At 57.1% G+C, this 18,794-nt stretch overlaps 1 protein-coding gene across 10 annotated transcripts in view; it reads right to left on the bottom strand.

Annotated features, from left to right (window-relative positions):
* Window positions 1-1,217: 1,217 nt before the first annotated feature.
* Window positions 1,218-18,794, bottom strand: part of CARD10 (caspase recruitment domain family member 10) — a 46,800-nt gene continuing 29,223 nt past the window's right edge. For 3 of the 10 annotated variants that reach the window (XM_074326367.2, XM_074326374.2, XM_074326368.2), the window contains 16 exons: window positions 17,751-17,954; window positions 17,034-17,159; window positions 15,903-16,094; window positions 14,479-14,613; window positions 13,985-14,139; window positions 13,142-13,170; window positions 12,620-12,743; window positions 7,339-7,498; window positions 6,803-6,914; window positions 6,063-6,306; window positions 5,812-5,881; window positions 4,641-4,743; window positions 3,191-3,349; window positions 2,994-3,109; window positions 2,418-2,533; window positions 1,787-2,161 (listed from right to left, as the gene is read on the bottom strand). In XM_074326367.2, the coding sequence (XP_074182468.1) occupies window positions 1,924-2,161; window positions 2,418-2,533; window positions 2,994-3,109; window positions 3,191-3,349; window positions 4,641-4,743; window positions 5,812-5,881; window positions 6,063-6,306; window positions 6,803-6,914; window positions 7,339-7,498; window positions 12,620-12,743; window positions 13,142-13,170; window positions 13,985-14,139; window positions 14,479-14,613; window positions 15,903-16,094; window positions 17,034-17,159; window positions 17,751-17,954 (2,283 nt within the window). In that variant the 3' untranslated portion in view covers window positions 1,787-1,923. Of the gene's footprint in view, window positions 2,162-2,417; window positions 2,534-2,993; window positions 3,110-3,190; window positions 3,350-4,640; window positions 4,744-5,811; window positions 5,882-6,062; window positions 6,307-6,802; window positions 6,915-7,338; window positions 7,499-12,619; window positions 12,744-13,141; window positions 13,171-13,984; window positions 14,140-14,478; window positions 14,614-15,902; window positions 16,095-17,033; window positions 17,160-17,750; window positions 17,955-18,794 lie in introns of all 10 variants that reach the window. The other 7 variants (XM_074326372.2, XM_074326373.2, XM_074326370.2 and 4 more) reach the window with 7 other exon arrangements.

Here is an 18,794-nt window from a genome sequence, read left to right as displayed (position 1 = left end):
GCCCCTTCACAGCCCATCTTCTCAGAACTGCATCACCAAGAGATGAGCCCAGGCTTCATGCCACACAGACCAGGGTTGAAATCCTAATTGGGCCACTCCCTAGCTGCGTGACTCTGGGCAAGTTACTTTACCTTTCTGAACTTTACCTTCATCATTTGTAAAATGTGGGTGAAAATAAGGCTTGGTGAGAATTAAAGGGTTAGTGGGCTCCTCCACCCCATGGAAAGGTCACCTAACATAGGACCAGACAAACGCAGCTGAGCCACTTAGGTTCCCACATCTTCACCCAGACTCAGGTCCTTAGACCAAGGACTGGGCCAGGCACACAGCAAGGAGGGGAAGAGGTTCATTTACCCAAATGAGCATGACCCGGCCTCCTCACCCAAGGAGCCTTCAGCCATCCACAGAAAACCACCATCCTGCCACAACACGGGGCATGGCATGGCCAAGAAGTGCCAAGAGCTGAGAGAATCAAGCAGGCTTCGTGGAGATGGTATCTGAGCCAGATCTCAAAGGACACTAAAATTTAGGCAGCCCCTACCCCTGACTTCCCAGCCTCAGTGGCCAAACTCAAACCATTTTCTGCCTCTGAGCTTTTGCTCTTGAGGTTTCCTCCACCTACTAACCCACTTCCCCAAAACCTCCCAGGGGCTTGCCCAAGTTCGTTACTGTTACTGAACACAGTCACAGGAGTACCTAGGATAGCACATAAACATGTAGGTCCAAGAAATGCTTCTTGAAGAAAGGAATCCCAAATCCCAAGCTCAAGTGGTACTTCCTCCAGTAAGTCTGCCTAGGTTTCTCCCTCTGGAGGTGACCATCCTCTCTCTGAAGGAGCAGTCTCAGGGACCTGTTTGCACACTGAAGGTTTGCTCTTGGTCTACTGGACTCAGGAGCCAGGCCCCTTAAACCTAAGACCAAACCCTGCTGGCCTTAGTGTCCCTGCCACCCCCAGGGGACACTCTTTTGATGATCACACACAGGCAGAGCTGAGCATGGGGGTGGCCCATCTGTGGGGCCCTCCTCCGGTCATTCAGGGGCAGGTAAGGTGACGCCAGCACAGATGGCGGGCGGCTCTGGTGAGTCAGGAGCGAAATCTGACCCTCCCCATGGGCGAGCGGGGACCTGAAAGGTGGTATCAGCCTGAACTGGGGGTGGGGACAGTGCAGGGGGGGGGGGCCCAGGCCAGGGAGACGAACAAGCAAAAGGCCACCAACTTCTATAACAAACTGTTTAATGTTCCATAATATGCAGCTTCTGAGTGAAAAAGGTCCATTAAAAATCCAGGAGCAGTACATTCTGGTGATGGAGCAGCCAGCCCCCTCCCTACCTGTCCCTCTGAGAGGGGGCAGGGCAGGGAGCAGGCGCTGTGAGAACATGGTCCAAGGTGTGCTCACCGGGCACACACATGTATTAGTGCTCAAGTGTCAAGAGGCTGGGGGGCATGACATTTACACAGGTGAGAACCACAAACACGTGTATGACTAGTAGACACAGGGGCACAGGTGACAGTGGACCAGGGCAGCCACCGTGCCCACAAGTGGAGGAGGTATACACAAGAAATGTGAGCTGGACGGATGGGAGTCACACAGGGCGGGCTCGAGGCTCCTGTAAGCAGAATAGGCTGAGAGCCTAGGAGACCTCGTGTGCCCACGGGGGAGGGACAGACAGGAGACTGCCCCATGAGAACTTGGGTGTAAACCTGTACACGAGAGTGAGAACTTAGACGCTCCGGGGTGAGCAATGATGGAGGGACATGGAGACAGGGAGGCCTAGAGCAGCAAGAACGGGACAGGTGGCAGCTCTGCCCAAGGATCTGGGAAGGCTCAGCACAGGGACGACCCAGCTCCACCGCAGACACCAAGGTCCCCACTGGTGGCTTCTGAAGTGTGTGCGGAAGCCGCAGGCATCAGAAGGGGCTCCTCAGGCGTCACTGCTGCTGCTGCTGCCACCTCTGCCAGGGCCACGCTCCACCCACACAAGACGGGCCTGCTCCTGCAGGATGCGGCCACGCACCATCTTGGCCAGCTCTTCCGAGTGGCTCCACGTGTTGGCGGGCACCTGCACCCAGGAGCAGGGCAGCCCCCAGAGCACCTGCTCTGAGCCGCGGCACTGCCGCAGCAGCTCTGAGTCCCGCCAGCCCGGCCGGCCCAGGAGACCCCTGCCAAGAGAGGAGAGTGGGCAGTGGGCAGAGTGCCAGATAGAGACAGACAGAGATGGAGAGAGAGACAAAGATATGGAGAGTCAGACAGCAGGGACAGATGGAGGGAAACAAAAAGAGACATGGCAAAGAAAGAGACGGAGAAGCGAGAGACAGAGAGAGAGAGAGAGAGAGAGAGAGAGAGAGAGAGAGAGAGAGAGACATCCACAGAGAGGAGGGGGCTCTGGGGTCCTGCCTACCCCCCCACCCGCCTCACCTGACTTCTCGGACATTCTTCTCGGTCACCTCCACGTGGATGACGATGGGGTAGATTTCATTCTGGACCAGTTCCCGCACGCCCCTTGCACCCAGCTCCAACAGGCAGTGCTTCTTCTCGGAGGTCAAGATACATTTTACTCCCGGCCCAGAAGACACTAACCTCCCTGCCCCCTCCCTCCCCCGGGGCCCCATAGCACAGTCCCCACCCAAAGGGACCTTGACAATGAGGGAAGAACCGGAAGGGAAGGCTGGACCTCTGGGGAAATAAGTCACTTCACCCCTCTGGACCTCAGCCTCCCCATCTGTAGGATGGAGCCTATCCACCCCTCACCCAAGTCATCTCCCAGGGTAGGGGAGAGTCAGAGGCCAAGGAGGCAGATAGGTGGGATGTAGCAGCCAAACACCTCAAGGGTGACGACCCACGTAAGGTCCACTGCCCTAGCCCATCCACTCACAGGTGAGCCAACAGAAGGGAAAGGACTTGCCCAGAGTCACTGTGCAACGGAGCAGCCCGGGCCTCCACTCACACTCTGGCTCTTGGGCCCAGAAGGGCAGCCCCCAGCCCAGCACCTACCTTCCCGACAGACTCCTGGATGGCTCGGATCCTGTTGCCCAGCCCAGGGGTGACAGGCCGGGCCTTGGGGGCTCCGGGTGCTGAGGATGCACACTGTTCCTCCCCAGACAGGCTTTCTGCAGAGCAAGGAGGGGCAGGAATGAAGGGCTGCCCCGGGGTGCCACTCTGCCCTCCCCTCTCTCCATGCAAAGGCTCACCTGCTGGGCACACTTGGAAGTCCAGCCGGGAGTTGGGCAGGTCTAGCAGGTTGCGGATAAGCCGGGGCGCCAGGCACTCAGGCAAGAGCACCACCGGCCGCAGGGCGGGCACCAGCAGAGGCTGCACCAGGCTGTAGGGTTTGGGGCTCCGCTCTGGCTCTGTGGCAGGGGAGGGGTGCAGAAGACATGAGGGTACAGGCAGGGCCCCAGCTCATCTTTCCTAGGTGTGGCCACCCCCTGCATACTCAAAACCCCATCACATCCTCTCCAGCCCCCCCATCTTTTTTCCCTTCCTAAGTCCTGCTGGGCACACACATGCTGCCCCCTCCCTCACTGGGACTACTGCAATAGGCTCCCCCGACCCATCCTGTGCCTCACCCTCGCCCCCTACAGGCCATTCTCCACTTAGCAGCCAGAGAGAAGTTTTAAAACTAAAGTGAGATCCCATAACTCCCCCACTTTCAATATGCCAGTAACGTCCCAGGACTCTCAGGAAAAAGACCACAGCCCTGCCAGGACCTGGGGAGGCAGCAAGCCACGTCCCCCATCACAGACTCTACTCCTGCCATACACACCTCTCGTCAGCCGCCTCCAATCACAGGGCCTTCTCCTGCCCTGGGGAGGCTGCAGCCCCACCCTGGTACCTCTTGGCCCAATTAAACCTCACTCCCCCTTCAGAGCCCAGGGCCCACCTTCCCCAGTTCCCAGACGTGCAGAGCCTCTGGCATGCACTCCACAGCACCCAGTCCTCTTCCATCCCAAGGGTCACACTTTGCAATTATGATGTTCATGGGAGACAGGCGTCTACCTTCCCCCATCCTCAGTAGGCAGTAAGCTCCAAAGCAGTGGGGGACCACTGTGTCCTCTGGACCGAGCACAAAGCATGGCAGAGCTGCCGCTCGATATCCGCTTGTTGTACTCAGTGTCCTCCAAACACACCGGGCACAGCTACGCCTCTGTGCATTTTCACGAGCTGTGCCTTCTGCCTGGAACAAACTTCATCCTTGAAGGCTCCCTTCCAGGAAGTCTTCCCTCACCCAGCTCCCTCCTCTTTGCCCTTCAGAACTGCTACTCCTTCATCTGGCTCCCCCAACCCCTTCTCCCGCCCTGCTCTGGCCCAAAGGCTCAACGTACTGGGGTCCTCACGGCACCTGCCACCACACACGTGAGAAGCACAGCTGCATGTGCTCTGCCAGATCAGAACAGGCCCTTGCTCATGCCTGTCCCACACTCATACAGACTCACAGACACACACAGAAACATGCATCTACCCCACCGACCGGCTCCCTCAACCTGTTGGCGCTTCTCCCACCAGGAGGAGCCCTGTCTCTCAGGCCCCGCCCCACTGGAACCCTCACAACAGGTGCTTCCAGGCCAAAAGACACCCAGAGGTGCACACTCCTGAACTCCATAGGCAGCCCAGGCTGCACCTTCACACCTGTGCACTCACCTGAGCAGGGCTCCAGTAGCAGCTGCTCCTGGGGGTCCCCGGCAGGGCTCCCCCCGTGCTTGGGCTTCACCAGCCGCAGCTGGTCCAGTGCTCGCTTCTTCAGCTGGAGAGGGCAAAGGGAAAGAGGGGCACCTGTGAGCTCAGCTCCATCCCAACCTCAGGGAGGAGGGACAGTAAATGCGACCCCCAGCAGAGGGGGCCTCCATGCCACTGCTGTCCACAACCCACAAAAATGGCCCTCTATACCAGGCTTTCTCCTGCCCCCACCTGGGGCCCAGCACAGTCCCCCAGACAGGACAGGACAACCATCCCTACGGGCTGAGGGAAGCAAGCCTGTCAGAGTCAGTTAGAGCTGGAGGAGCCCTAGGTCTACCCCCCACTTTATAGATGGGCAAACCGAGGCCCAGAGACCAAAGGAACCTAATCTCACAAAAGAGACAAACTTTGGGATCTCTTCCGGTGAATTAGCAATATGGCCTTAGGGAGAAAGATTACTGAAACCACAAACGACAGCCTTCATTATACCAATAGTGGACATGTACCAATAGCAGACATGTATCAAATGCCTAGCATGTGACACACAAACTAACTAGGCCCCAGATGTGCGAGAACCATTGAACTTCTATACCGAGGGGCCAAGCAGGCACAGTAATTCCCCATTTTACAGATGAGAACACAGAGCCTCCAGGGAGCGTCAGGTAGTTGTCCAAGGTTGCACAGCTGAGAAGTGGCAGAGCTGGCATTCAAATCCAGGCAGTCTGGCTCCAGAGTCCACGCTCTCAACCCCTTCTCTAGTGCCTCTGAGCCTCGCTCTGCCTGGGTGTACAGGGGGAGGCTCACCCAGCCCAGTCCCCCCCTCCCCCAGGGATTGGAAAAAGGGATGTGACTTATTTTGACAAGTGCTTACCATGTGCCAGATGGGCTCCTGAGCACCGGGCACACTCCATCTCATTTAATCTCACAACTCCCCTGGACGTGAGCCCTGTTGCTCTTCTATGTGCCGGCACATAGTAAATGGTCAACCAAGCCCAAGCGAAGGAGCACTAGACAGGAGTCCAGACACCTGGGTTCGAGTCCTGGTTCTGTCCCTAGTGGGCTTGGTGAAGCCTGGCCTCTCCCTTTTGGACCCCACTCTTAGCAGCCCTCTCCCAGCTGGCCCAGCTCTACTTACATTACTGCGGGGCCCTCGGTGCCGGCTGGAGGGCAGACATTTCTCCTGAACTTCCAGGAGCTGCTGGGCGCTAGGGAGAAGGGGAGTCATGTCATCTGTTTGTAGGGAAACAGGGAGTCTCTCACCTCCTCTCATCTAGCCCCCCATCCTGTCTCAGAGGATGATGAAGGGTTGCAGAGGGAGGAAAAGGCCCCCATCCTGGTCCCAGCTCCCACTCTGATCCTCTCCCCAAGTTCCTGGCTCTGCACCACCTCTTATAATTGGGCACTGTGCCCCGGTCCAGGTCTCGCAGCGTGAGGGGGTCAACCCGTGTGCAGAACCACTCCTGCCGCCGCTTGTACGCCGGGTCCACCAGCCGCAGGATCTCTTGGGCCTTCACGCACAGGGCATGGGGGTCTGCCCGTTCGGGCAAAGTGAGGTTGGCTCGAATGTAGAAGGGCTCCGTGCCAAGCCCCTTCACCCAGGCATCTAGGGCCTCATGGAAGGACTGGCAAGCTGGGCATGGGGCAGCAGGGAGGACAAGAGGAGGACGAAGTCAGGGATCAGCCTGAACCGCCAGGACCCCACCTTCCCCTTCTTAAAGTGACAGGCCGATACACCTGAAACTAGTATAATATTGTGTTAGCTATATTTTAATAACATTTTTTAAAAATTTATTTAAATTTTAAAAAAAGTGAGAGTCCGAGGCCCAGAGAGAGCGGGTCTTGCCCAAGGCCACCAAGCCCACTAGGGACAGAACCAGGACTCAAACCCGGGTGTCTGGACTCCTGTCCAGTGCTCCTTTCACTGTCAGCTGCTTATTTAGGACAGAGGGAGGGCACAAAACAGACCAGCGGCATGAGGCAATGACATGGGAAGGAAGGGCACTGCTGAGGGTTAAGAGGCGGAGCAGCATCTCCCTCTGAGGACTCAGTTGTCCCACCTCCACCATGGGCTAAATGACCCTCTCTTGGCCCTCGAGGGACTGGTAAGTCCCCCAGGCCACACTCACCGTTGAAGTCCATCAGGATGGAGAGTGTGGACCCCGGGTTCCAGGGCAAAGTTCTCTGCTGGGCCTCGCCTTCCAGGCCGGCCCCTTCCAGGCCAGCAGCCTCTGTCCTTGGCTGGGAGAAAACCAAGGCATGGAGGGAAAGAAGTGAGCTTCCAAGGGCAGCGCAGCCCTGTCTCTGGAGGAAGACTGAGTGTGGGCCTGACCATATCTCATAATTCAGACGGCTCCCACTCAGTGGGCTTCAGACTCTGCTCCCATCAGCAGGACTCCCCACCCATCAGGTTCATCCAGAGCCTTCCCATATTTAAAAGCCAGAACCTGTGAAGGTCCCGTCTGCCCCACCTCCCATCCCTTGCCCAATCAGATTTCATTTAATGCTGGGGAGGCAGTGCAACCAGCAGCTAATCACTGAGCCCCCTTCTGGCCAATCCCCAGAAACTCCACCCAGTGACCTAGATCCACCAATCAGAAGGTACTAACTCCTAACTCCTGCTAAACCACTAACTCCCCTCCCAGCCCAGAGTAGGGGGCCTCACCTCTCTTGGTTCCACCCTGGCAGACCCTGGCCCAGAGAACACTCTCCGAACCCCGGCCCCCGACCAGCTGTCCCCAAGTAATGGCGGGCCATCTAGGCCTCTGTCCTGGGGCTCAGGTCCTCCAGGGGGGCTCCGGCCAGACACTTGGATGGCCAGAGACCTAAGAAGAGACAAGGCAGATGTGAATTAGAGTTCAGTCAGTATTCTAAGTCAGTTCATCATTCTTGGAAAACCACAGCGATTCCCCAAGGATGCCACGACTCCCACCCCCGGCCCATTGCATCATTGCCTTCCCCCTCTTCTCTTCCTGGCAAATTCTGCTCATCCTATAGGGTTCAGGTCAAAAGCGACCTCTCCCTCCCAGACCCCAGCACAGAGTGAGGTGCTTCCTGCAGAAGCACACCATCTGCACCCTGCATGTTCCCTTTTGTTTCCTCCGTCGGAAAGAACACCCTCAGAGCCAGCCTGCTGTCGTGGGCAGCTCTGGATCCCTAGCACCAAACACAGTATCTGGCACATAGTAGATGACTAATAAAACCTTGTTACGCTCACAATCTAGGAGGAAAGGTCACCATTAGAACACAACAGATCAGGGATGGTCACAGCCAGCAGTGGGTGCACAAAGGGGAGTGGCTTCCCAGAGGCAGCAGCAGCTGGGCTACACCATAATGAAGAACAGAAGCGCTTCAGTAATAGGCAGAGAGGAGAGGGTGTTCCAGGCTGCAGGGCAGGCAGGAGCTGAAGGAGTGGGGACAGAATACAGGACGTGTGGAAGAATTTAATAACAATAATAATAGCAGCCAACACTTACTGGGTACTTAGCCAGACACCATGCTAAGCTGTGCTCTGATTAACTAATTTAACATCACGGGAAACAGTTCCCAGGAAAGGCAAGCTGTAACCAGCCTGCGGAGGGCACAGTATCTGGCGTACCTCTCATGGTCAGTGGGAGCCACTGATGGTTAAGACGAGTCACCAAGATCCTCATCATGGCAGGACTCTGCCTGTCCCTGGATGAGAATTGGTGAGGCCCAATGGCCAGGCTCAGAGATAACCGACCAGAAGTCTCCTCCCTGACCTCCTGGCCCTGGTACTGGGCAGGGGAGAAGCCAGGGTCAGCAGGTGTGCCCCAGCTGAAGAGGTGGCCTCGGCAGAGTCCAGGTATCCACCGACCTCCCCACCCACCTTGGCAGCTGCAGTACACACAGACATACTGCCCTGCTGCCAGCCTGGGGTGGGCAAGGCTGCAAGGACCTGAACCCAATCAGCACTCATGCAGAGAGGGGAACTTTGGCCCCAGGGAGCCCGTCTTGGCTCCCACCCCCTCAGTCAAAACAGAGAACCAGGCCCGAGGGTCGGGGGCTGGACATGGGTGCTGCCTTCCCAGGCTCCTTCAGCCCTGGGACTCTCCTGGCTGTATCGAAGGGCACGGAAAGGCCTGGAGAGAGCTGGGAGGTCTGAGGCCAGGCCTGGTGACACTGCCCAATGGCCTTATGGCTGGAGCAACACAGTCCAACGTCAAACCCCAGCATTCACTGAGCCCTAGGCTTGAACGAGTGAGCTGGCTGCTTGATTCTCAGTCACCACATCCATACAGCAAGGACAGTGTGGCACCCATCTCCCACTGTGGGTGTGAAGGTCCGACGAACATAAACATAATGCAGGTAGAGGGGAAACCAGAGAACTCCGGGAGCCTTCCAACTGCAGGCCTATTCCTAAGTGGGAAGGGAAATGCTGTTTTTTAAGGGAATGGAATAGAAAGTATAAGCTGTCTCCCTTCAAGTAAATCCACTACTGTCTCATGACCCTTTTGTTTCAGGTAGGTGTACAGGGTTTTTCTCACTGGGGGTTGCAGACGGAAGAGTTGAGAAATGTGGCATACAGGGTGCCAGCAGGAACTCTGGGGCCAGACAGCCTGGCTCTGAACCTCCAGTCCTCAGCAGCCCCATCTGCGTCTACCTATTTTGTTGTTAAATTCAGTGAGTTAAACATGGGATGCTCTTAGAACAGGACCCAGCAAGAATGAAGTGCTCAGTGAAAATGAGATATTCCCTGTTACTAGGTGTGATTCAGGACAAGTCACCCCTGTGGGGCGCGCAGCTTCCCCACCTGTTTCAAATACACAGTCAACTCCCCATCACAGGTTCCCTAGAGCAAGACCCAGCAAGCAGCCAGCACCCAGGCCCTCCACCCCCTGCCTGGGCACACCCCTCCCCTCCCTGCAATTCCAGGGTTTGCCTCTCCACCCTAGGCTTTCAGGCTCCTCTTGCCAACTCCTGCTACTTCCTGAAGACCCAGCTAAGGCATCCCCTCCTTCAGGACACCCTAGCCCACGTCCCCGAGGGACCAAGTGACTTCCCTGAGCCTCCACAGCCTGGGGCTACTAACTCTGAACACTTTTCAGAGTCCACCTGGTGGCTCACTGGGGGCAGGGTTCAGATCAAGGCCCTCTCAGCAGACAAGCAGGCAGGGGGCGGGTGGGGGCAGAAAGAGGAACATGGTGGGGGATAGGGCTACCTGCTGCAACCTCCTGGGACTCCTGGGTGTCCAGCCACACAATGACTGACCCCCAACCCTGCCTGCGGGCAAGGCAAAGGATGGGATTTCCCGTCCCCCATGTAAGGGCTCCTAGAGCCACTCCCCCAGTGTCAGGTCACAGTGGGGAACGGGGCCAGTCCTTCACTCTGTCAGCTCTAAGCATTGATGACCCAAGTGGTCTCGATGAGTGTCCCCGCCCCAGGGCACTGTGGGAAGATCTCTAAGCAGTGTACAGAACTGCTTTGTTCTAGGTCAGGGACTAAAGTAGCCGAGCCTTGAGCAAGCCACACAGATTACCTCATTTAATGCTCCCGCCAACCCTATGGGAGACATCTGTTATTCCCCTCATGTTAGAGAAGAGCAAAACTGAGGCCCGGGGACGTTATAACTGGACAAGGGTTTGCACAGCTGGTAGAGTCAGGCCATGACCTATTCACACCCCTGTGCAAGGACGGAAGGTGCCAGAGTTCCCGAGTCTATGGAGTACAGTAAGTGAGGGCAGGGCGGGCCCTGGCCAGGGCCCCAGCACCTGGAGCTCTCCCCACCTACCCCTCCCGGCTCGGCACCTCACTTGCACTCTCGGCTCTCCCTCGCTGTCTCCCAGCTTGTCTGTCATCCATCCTTTGGCCTGCCCCAGCACACCCCCTGCCCATCTCCTCTGCCCTGCCCCAAGGCCCAAGGAGCCCCGGAAGGACAGGGGAGATGAGGGCTGAAAATACCCAGCAGGTCGTAAGTGCTGAACACGGACGTAAGATTGAAAGTAGCCTAGATGGAAGGAAGGTACCGTGGAGCCCCCAATTCCACTACCAAATTCCTGACACTCTGAGCCTCATTTTCTTTATCTGTGTTAACAGGGCTAAAAATGCCAGCCTCAAAGGCTACTCTGAGAATTGAGCAACACAGTCAACAACAGTATCGGCTAACAGCTAACATTATCACTCATGAGGAGCCAGGCACAGTTCTAAGCACCATAGTAGGAATCCTGGAACCCCCACAGCGATCCTAGGGGACAGGCACTATAGTGACCCCATTTTACAGAGTAGGAAACTGACACACAGGGAAACTAAGTGACGTGCCCAAGATCCCCCAGTAGTAAGTGACAGAGCTGGGATTTCAGCTGGCTAACTGTGTTCTGTGTTTCCCCACTCTATTGTCACATTGCCTGGGGACACACGCACTGGCACCTCACCTCCCTCTCTGCCTGTCCATCCACCTTTTTCTCTCTCCGTCCACCACCCCTGCGCAATGTAACGTGTTCTTCCCCCATCTCCCTCCTCCCCGGGAACAGCGTGGGCAGCAGAGGTGGCCCCATGATCACATGGCTCCTGCTCCCTCGGCTGCATCCCGGCACCCCCTGGACGGCAGCCAAGACCCCTGCTGCAGGCCTGAGCTGGAGGAAGGGCTGAGGCAGGCAGGAAGGGAGGTACCTCCACCCCTTCCCCCAGAAGCATGTCCTGCACAGGGAGAAACAATGTCACACTGGGCCCGCTGCCGGGGGTGAGGATGGGGGCAGGGCCTGGACACAAGCCTGGCCAAGCTGCTTCCAGGAGGCAGGAGGCCCCTGGTCCTACTCTGCCCTGATTTCTTGTGTGACCTGTCATCTGTATCCAGCATCCCCACATTTCAGCTCTGACATCAGTGTTTCCTATACCCTTTCCAAAATCCAAGCCTGATCAGGTCACTGTAGACCTTAGCCAGGGCACCTCCTCGCTGTGTGACCTCCAGCAAGTCACTTAACCTCTCTGAGCCTCAGTAAAACTGGGCTCTATAAAACAGGGATACAATGCCTACCTCCCAGGACACGTAGAATGCTGTGAGGCAGCCAGCAGCTGTCCTGCATTTAGTAATAGCTAAACCCTCACAGGTTTCCCAGAGTGCACCAGCCAAAGTCCACACTTTTCTAGCCTGACTCACAAAGCCTGCTGTGGCTCTGCCTCCACCCACCCCCCACCCTCCGGGTGCTCCCGTCAATGCCAAACTCCAAACCCATCTTTAAACAGCCTCTGCTCTCTCCCTCTTCTAGTCACCCAGCTGTCCTCCTGAACTGCTCTCTCTCCATGGCTGAGTTCCGAGGCCACATTCTCAGCACAACCGTCTCTATCACCCCTCCTAAGGTCCACTCGCCCATTGCCCAACACAGAGTTCACTGCCTGCAGCCCACTCTGAGCCAATGTGTTGCATGACTGCTGTCATGGGTTTGTGGCCAGCTCGGCTGTTGGAGCTGCCTCGGGGTCCCCACCCCACACCCACAGCATGAAGCTTCACTGGGTGGGAGCTCAGAGCTACCATGTTTCCCCGAAAATAAACCCTAGGATGATTTTTCAGGATGACATTCCCTGAACATAAGCCCTAATGCATCTTTTGGAGCAAAAATTAATATAAAGCCCAGTCTTATTTTCGGGGAAACACAGTAGGGAGGACTGGCAAGCAGAGTGTCAGTGTCTTAACTGACATGAGTCCTAAATCTCAAAACACCGACATGCAGAAGACATCACTATCATCTTTAACCAATGAAGAAACTGAGGCCCAGAGAGGCAGTCACCAGTCACGCAGACCATAATGGTGGTGACAGGATTTGAACCCAAGGTCGGCCTGTGTCTAAACACCTTACAATTCTGACAGTTGCACAAAGCAAAGCTTTAGCTGCTGCCCTGCCCCCCTCCCACCTCGCCCCTGCTCACCCTCCTCCAGGAATCTGAGACCCAGCACCCCCACCTCCACCTATCCCAGGCAGCTTCCATACCTGTTGAGGAGATCCAGGCCGCAGCCTCTGGCCAGGAGGCTGTCCGGCTTTCCCAAGGGCCACACACTGTCAGAGGATGACGAGGAGGAGAGGCCGGGGGACCAGGGCTTAAGCGTTACACTCCCTGGGGAGGAGGAGTGAGGTTCAGGGGTGCTGGACTGAGGGACTGAGAAATCAGGGTAGGGCCCAGAGGCCTGGGGCCTTCGCACGTTTGAAGACCCAAGAATACACTGGACCCACTGGGCTCAGAGCTGGGCCGGGGCCTGCCAGGAGGACCCTTCAGTCTCCTGGAGAGGGTGAAGGGTGAGCGAGCACAGCACGGCCAGGACCAGAACTAGGTTCAGGGTGAACCAACTCCCCCAGCGGCTTTCTGAGCACAGCCTTCCTGCCTGGCCAGGGCACGGGGACACCTCAGGGAGGGGGACACAGGGCCAAGGGCAGAGCAGGCAGCAGTGGGCTCAGGTGAGCTAAAAAGCTACCCTCCACATGAGCCCTCCCCACAGAGTGCCCGAGGGCCCTTACCTGTGATGTCTGACATGCTGCTGAAGGACCTGGGCAGAGAGGGCGAGGGGGACAGGAGCTGAGGTTCGGTGGGCATCTGCCCCCCTCCCTCCTCCTGCCCTCATGCCACCAAAAATCCTGCAGCCCCCAAGCAAATGCAAGCTAGACCCAAGGTAGGGGTCCCAGGCACAGGGTACTCATGTCACCCAGTTCCCCTAAACTCACAGGCAAGAAGTTCACATCCTGACCTCAGCCCCACAGCCTTCCACCTGGCCTGGCCTTTAATGCCACCCCCTCCAGGAAGCCTCCCCTCATCTCACCCTCACTTTCTACATTGTCATTCGTGGCTCCTGGGCCTGCCTCCCGCACTAGACCATGACCTCTTCATCACACACCCCCCTCGTGGCAGATTCACTCATACAATCAAGCCTGTGACTAAGACATAGACCAGGACGCAGAACATCCCTGCCCCCAGTCCTGCCACTAGTGGAGATGGCTTGTTTTTTCTGGCCCCCATTGGCTGCTGACACCCAAACCTGAGGCTGGCTTTCTTGCCTGAGGTCCCTGACCCCGTGAGACATTCTCCACATGCCCTAGTCCTCAACCATCCAGACTTCCCCTGAGTTTAGGAACTTTGAGGCTCGACCTCTAGTGACTCTCCCACCAGGAGGCTTGGCTAGGGCTGAGCCTACTCTGCCCTTTAGCCTTGTCTTAACCTCTGACCTCAGTCACGCCTGTGACGCTCAAGGCCTGGGTGTCTAGGGCATCAGCCATTTCAAGGCAACAAAGGGAGGCGACTGCCTAGAGTTGACTCTGGCATTAGGGATTCTGGGAGGTGGCTATTTCAGGAAATGGCAGCCCCACCTCTCTGGGCCTCTATGGCTCTCTTCCCAGCCTGTTAACCTCTTAGCAGGTGCAGGGTCCTCCTCACGCTGTCGGCGGAGGATTGAGCCGGCACTGGGTGGGAAAGGCAGGATGGAGAGTCGGTTGATCTCCTTCTCGCTGTCTGTGGCCTTCTCCTGCAATGTCATGACAGGGCCTGGGTCACCCCCACTGCACCTTCCCACAATTCAACACACCTAAGTTTGTGCCCATTCCACAGATGAGGACTGGGCCTACAGCAGAGGAGAGTGCTCTGCAAGATTACAGTGTGTGAGTGGCCCCCCAAGTCACCCAGGCCCAGGCCCAGCACGGAACTGGCCCTGGGTGAGCTTCAATAAGGCGCTTGGCCTTCACGGGCCTCAATTTCCTCATAGGTGAAAGGGACCGGTCAGCAAACTGGAAAGCACACTACATGTTAGTAATTATGTAAGTGCTATCAGTGTCCCCCCATATTCAGGGTGGGGCAGGTGTCTTACCAAAGTGTGGGGCTCAGGTCCCCCCATGAGAGCTGCCTCACCAGCTGCTTCTGGGCTTCCCAGCGGGGAGGGGAACTCGCTCAGGCTCCAGGTGCTGCTGAGGTTGGAGCACAGGGAATGGGAGGAGGTACACGCCTGGGAGAGGAAGGGGGAGCAAGGAGGTCAGCAGTTCTGGGCAAGGGCCAGCCTCAGTCCCTGACTGAATGCCTGCTGTGTGCCAGGAACAGGGACACAAGCAGGACTGAGGGAGCCGGGTCCCTGCCCTCATGGAGCTCTCGGCCTAGAGGAGAAACACAAACTGTGAACATGCAGATGGATGAAGGAAAGAGCCCCAAGCTTCCAAGAGAGCAGGGAAGGAAGGTACCCAGAGCAGGGAAGGCACTCAAAGGCCCACCCAGCCTGGTGGCACCAGACTACTTTCCAGAGAAAGTGTGGTTTGAACTGAGAACTAAAGGATAAGTAGGTGCTAAGAAGATGAAGTTGGGGAGAATGGTCTAGGCAGTTAGAACAGCATGTGCAAAGTCCCTGAGACAGGACTGTGACGCATTCCAGGAAATGAAAGGCTAAGACCCAGAAAGCAGGCTAGAGGGAGGGAGGAGCTCATCTGCAGGGCCTCTGGGGCACGGGAAGGGGCTTTGTCTTAATGTAAGAGCGAAAAACCACTGAGGGTTTTGAAAAGTGAGAAGTCACAGAGTCACACTTCCTTTGTTCTATTCCTCCAGGTATTAAACACCTGGCCCGCTGATTACCTCCAAGCAAAGCCAAGATGGGAAAAGGTAGCGTTCCTGACGGAGATCCAAGAACTAGTATCTAATTTACAAGGGGTCTTGGGGCCCGGCTGGCTGTGAGACCTTGGGCAAGCCCCTGACCCTCTCTGACCCTATGCAATGAGGGAATTGAACTACCTGATCTCGGAGGAGCTTTTACGGCTTATGTTTTGCATTCCAAGATGCTCACTGGCCCTTGGACAGCCAGGCTTCTCCAAGTATGAGAAAAGACAGGCTTCAAACTAGTCTTCGTGCCCCCACAAGCAATCCCACATGCCTCTGTCCTGTTTCCTAATGCACCAACTCACACCCACCCAAGCTGGAGCTCCCCACAAGACCAGCATGCTGGCCAAGAGTTCTCTCCAAGACCAACATGTTCTTGACCCAGGGTGAAGGCTCCAGCCGGGACCAATGTACCCTACCCAGAATCTGCCTCTTCTCAAGCCCAGCTGAGGGTTCCCCATGGGTCCCCTGGGGTCATACCCCCACTGAAGTTTCCCATTCAGTCCTGCAAGTCCTACTCCAAGCTCAGGGCTCCTACCAGTTCCCCCAGGTTGCAGGTTTCCCACCAGGTCCAGCACAATCCCAGCCCCGGCTAAGAGCTCCTGCCAGGACCCCAGCATGCCCACCGGGACCCCTGTACCCTGCCCCTGTCACCTTGAGGCAGGGGCCTCCCTGGGCCCGCTGCAGCTGTGCCTCCAGCAGGGCCTTGGTGCCCTCCAGGCTGGTGAGCGTGGTCAGCAGTTCGTCCCGCTCGGCCTCCAGACTCCGCACCTGCTTACGGTACTGGTCCTTCTCTATGAGGCTCTGCGAGTACTGTAGCTGGATCCGGTCGCGGCTCTGAATGGCCTGCGGAGAGCGGGAGGGTGAAGGCGCCACACTGACTCAACTGTCCTGGCCTCTGACCACACAGATGGGGGTGTCAGCAGGAAAATCACTTCCTGTGTGCCAGGCCCAGTGCTAAACATCAGCTCATTTAACTTGTACACTAACTCTCCAAGTTAGAGATTCTCATTTTTCTCATTTTATAGATAAGGCAACCAAGGCATCCGGGGCAGGGCTAGGAGTCAAACCCAGGCAGTCCAGTTGCAGAGCCCAGACTCTTACCATTTCCCTAGAACAACTTAAAGCTCTGTGAGACCTACTGTGTGCAGCCAGCTTTAGTCACTGCATCCCGGCTAGTGGAGGTGCCTGGATTCAAACCCAGCCCATCGCATCCAAAGCACATTTCCCCACAATGAAAACCAGGGTCCCTGAGAGCTGGGCCTATGGCCCAGACCTGCTTGCCACCCACTCCCGCAGGGGAAGCTGGAGCCAGAGGCCCAGGGGCCAGGAGCAACCAGGTGAAGTGCAGACCCCTGGGCCCACCCAGACCACAAAGTCAGACTGTCCGGGGATAAAGCGTCTGCCTTTTCACCAAGCCTATCAGAGGATCCTGAGGCCCATCCTGATGTGTAGGCTTTAACTCCCCTAGTGGGATTCAAACTTGGTCCAAAGACAAAACAACGCTGCCCTCCCTGCTGCGTGGGAGCCTGGCACAGGATAACTGCGGGCCTGGAGGAGCTGGCCCGCGGTAAGGCAGGTGTGTTCAGAGGGCAAGGCTGGCATAGCTCAAGCGTTCAAGGTCCCGTGTCTGTGCTTCTCCTGGCCTGCTGACCCCCCACAAATGGATCAGTGCACTGTCAAACTCTCCTTTCTACAATTCTAGTCCCGTCTGCTTGTCTTCGTCTGCTGCTTTATAAGAACCAACGGCCGGGCCGGGCCCTGAGTGCAGCAGGCTGGGCTCACCTGGTCCCGCTCCTTCTCGATCTCCTCCAGCTGGGCCAGGACGGTGGCCATGCGGTGCTTGTACAGGTCGCAGTCCTTCTGCAGCGTGCGGTGCTTCAGCCGCAGGTCCTCCATCTCCTGCAGGTACTGCGGGCGGGCGGGTGGGCAGAGCAGTGCAGGGTGGGATGTGCCCAGGTCAGACCACAGGGCTGGGGGCCAAGGGAAGCTAACCAGCAGGTACCCAGCAGGTCGAGGGAGCAAGCCCTGAGCCCCAATAACAAGTGCCCACCCCGAGCTGGGCCTGACTTCACCTCACTAGGCCTCAGCTCCCTCATCTGTAAAATGGTACTAACCAATAATGACACCCTCCCAGCCAACCTGGGCCTCCCCATTTTAGCTGCAATAGGCCCTCCTGCTCTGCTGTGCTTCTTCCATAGCCCTCACACCTCCGCTACTTAGTGGCTGACTTAGGTGTACAGCATACGGTTTATCTCCCCTGCTAGCATTTACTCTCCACAGCGCAGACATTTGTTTTGTGCACTGATGTGTCTCAATAAATACTTGAGAATGAAGGAATGTGTAATTCCTAGCACAGTGCCTGGCACACCTGCAGGGAAAGTCGGCTCAAGTAAACTGGTGATGCCTGTCACCCTCCCCATCCCAGGAGCCTCCCCAGGCTGTTAGCAAGAAGGAAGGCGGAGGCAGGGCAGGCTGAGAGATGGCACACGGTGGCCTTACCTTGTCCCGCAGCTCCTCGGCCCACTGCAGCTCCCCCTGCACAGCGTGCAGCTTCTGGCACAGCTCCTGCTTGCTGTCCTGTGCCTCCCGCCAGTCGTGCTCCAGAATGTCCAGGAGGATGCGCTCTGAGCCTGGGGCCCCGGGCCGGCTTGCCTCCTGGGAGCCAGAGTCCAAAGCTGCCTCAGCCTCTGGCCCAGGGCCCACCTTGAGTGTCAGGGGGAAGGGGAACACGCAGCCTTCAGCGCTTGGACCCACCCCACTAGCCCTTCCACCTTGGCCAAGGGCCTTGACCTCTCCAGACCACGGTTTCCCATATGTAGAGTGGGCGTAGCCCCACCAGCCCTGCCCACCCTCCAGGGAGCATCTGGGGTACAAATGAGGTAAGTGGATGAAGGCATGCTCAGACAACTTCAGCCAGGATCTTATTCCTAAACAAGAACCAGGCCCTCTTTCTTGCTCTGGTCCCCACCCATCACCCAGATCGGCAGACAGGTGGCTATTTCCAAGGCCTATTCCCACCCCTCTGACAAGGGGTCTTCACAGATGCTGAGCCTGGCCCAGGCAGGTAGACTATAGGCCCAAGATCCAGACCCCACCCCAGCCAGGCGACCCCAACCCTGTAAAATACACCAGAGCCCTGGCTCCCATCCTCCACTTCCTGTGTGGGGCAATGGCCAGGTGCCCAGCCCACACTGCCACTGACCTGCCACAGGATACCCAGCAAGCCCCAGGGCCACCCATACTTTAGGGGTCTCAACCTTTCCAGGGTCACAGATTTCTCTACAAATCCAAGGAAAGCTGGGGGCCCTCGCCCCAGAAAAATGCTCACGTATCAGGTGCACAGTTTCAGGGAGTTCAGGACCTCCTGGCACCACCCACAGACTCCAGACTAAATGCAGGAGAGCCAAGCGCTAAGGGCCCTCCGCTCAGGGTTAAAGAGGCCAGCCAGGGTTCCCGCCAGATCTCAGACCCCGGGTGTAGACGCTTCAATCTCTGGCCTCAGGACAATGAGTGAGCAGCAGAAGGGTCTGACCCGGCCCCTCC

This window comes from Rhinolophus sinicus, chromosome 1, assembly GCF_057876585.1.
Source record: "Rhinolophus sinicus isolate RSI-liver-muscle chromosome 1, RSI-T2T, whole genome shotgun sequence".
In the NCBI taxonomy this organism is placed as follows: domain Eukaryota; kingdom Metazoa; phylum Chordata; class Mammalia; order Chiroptera; family Rhinolophidae; genus Rhinolophus; species Rhinolophus sinicus.
Note: the sequence above shows the minus strand (reverse complement) of the source record. Positions and strands in the feature narration are given on the sequence as shown.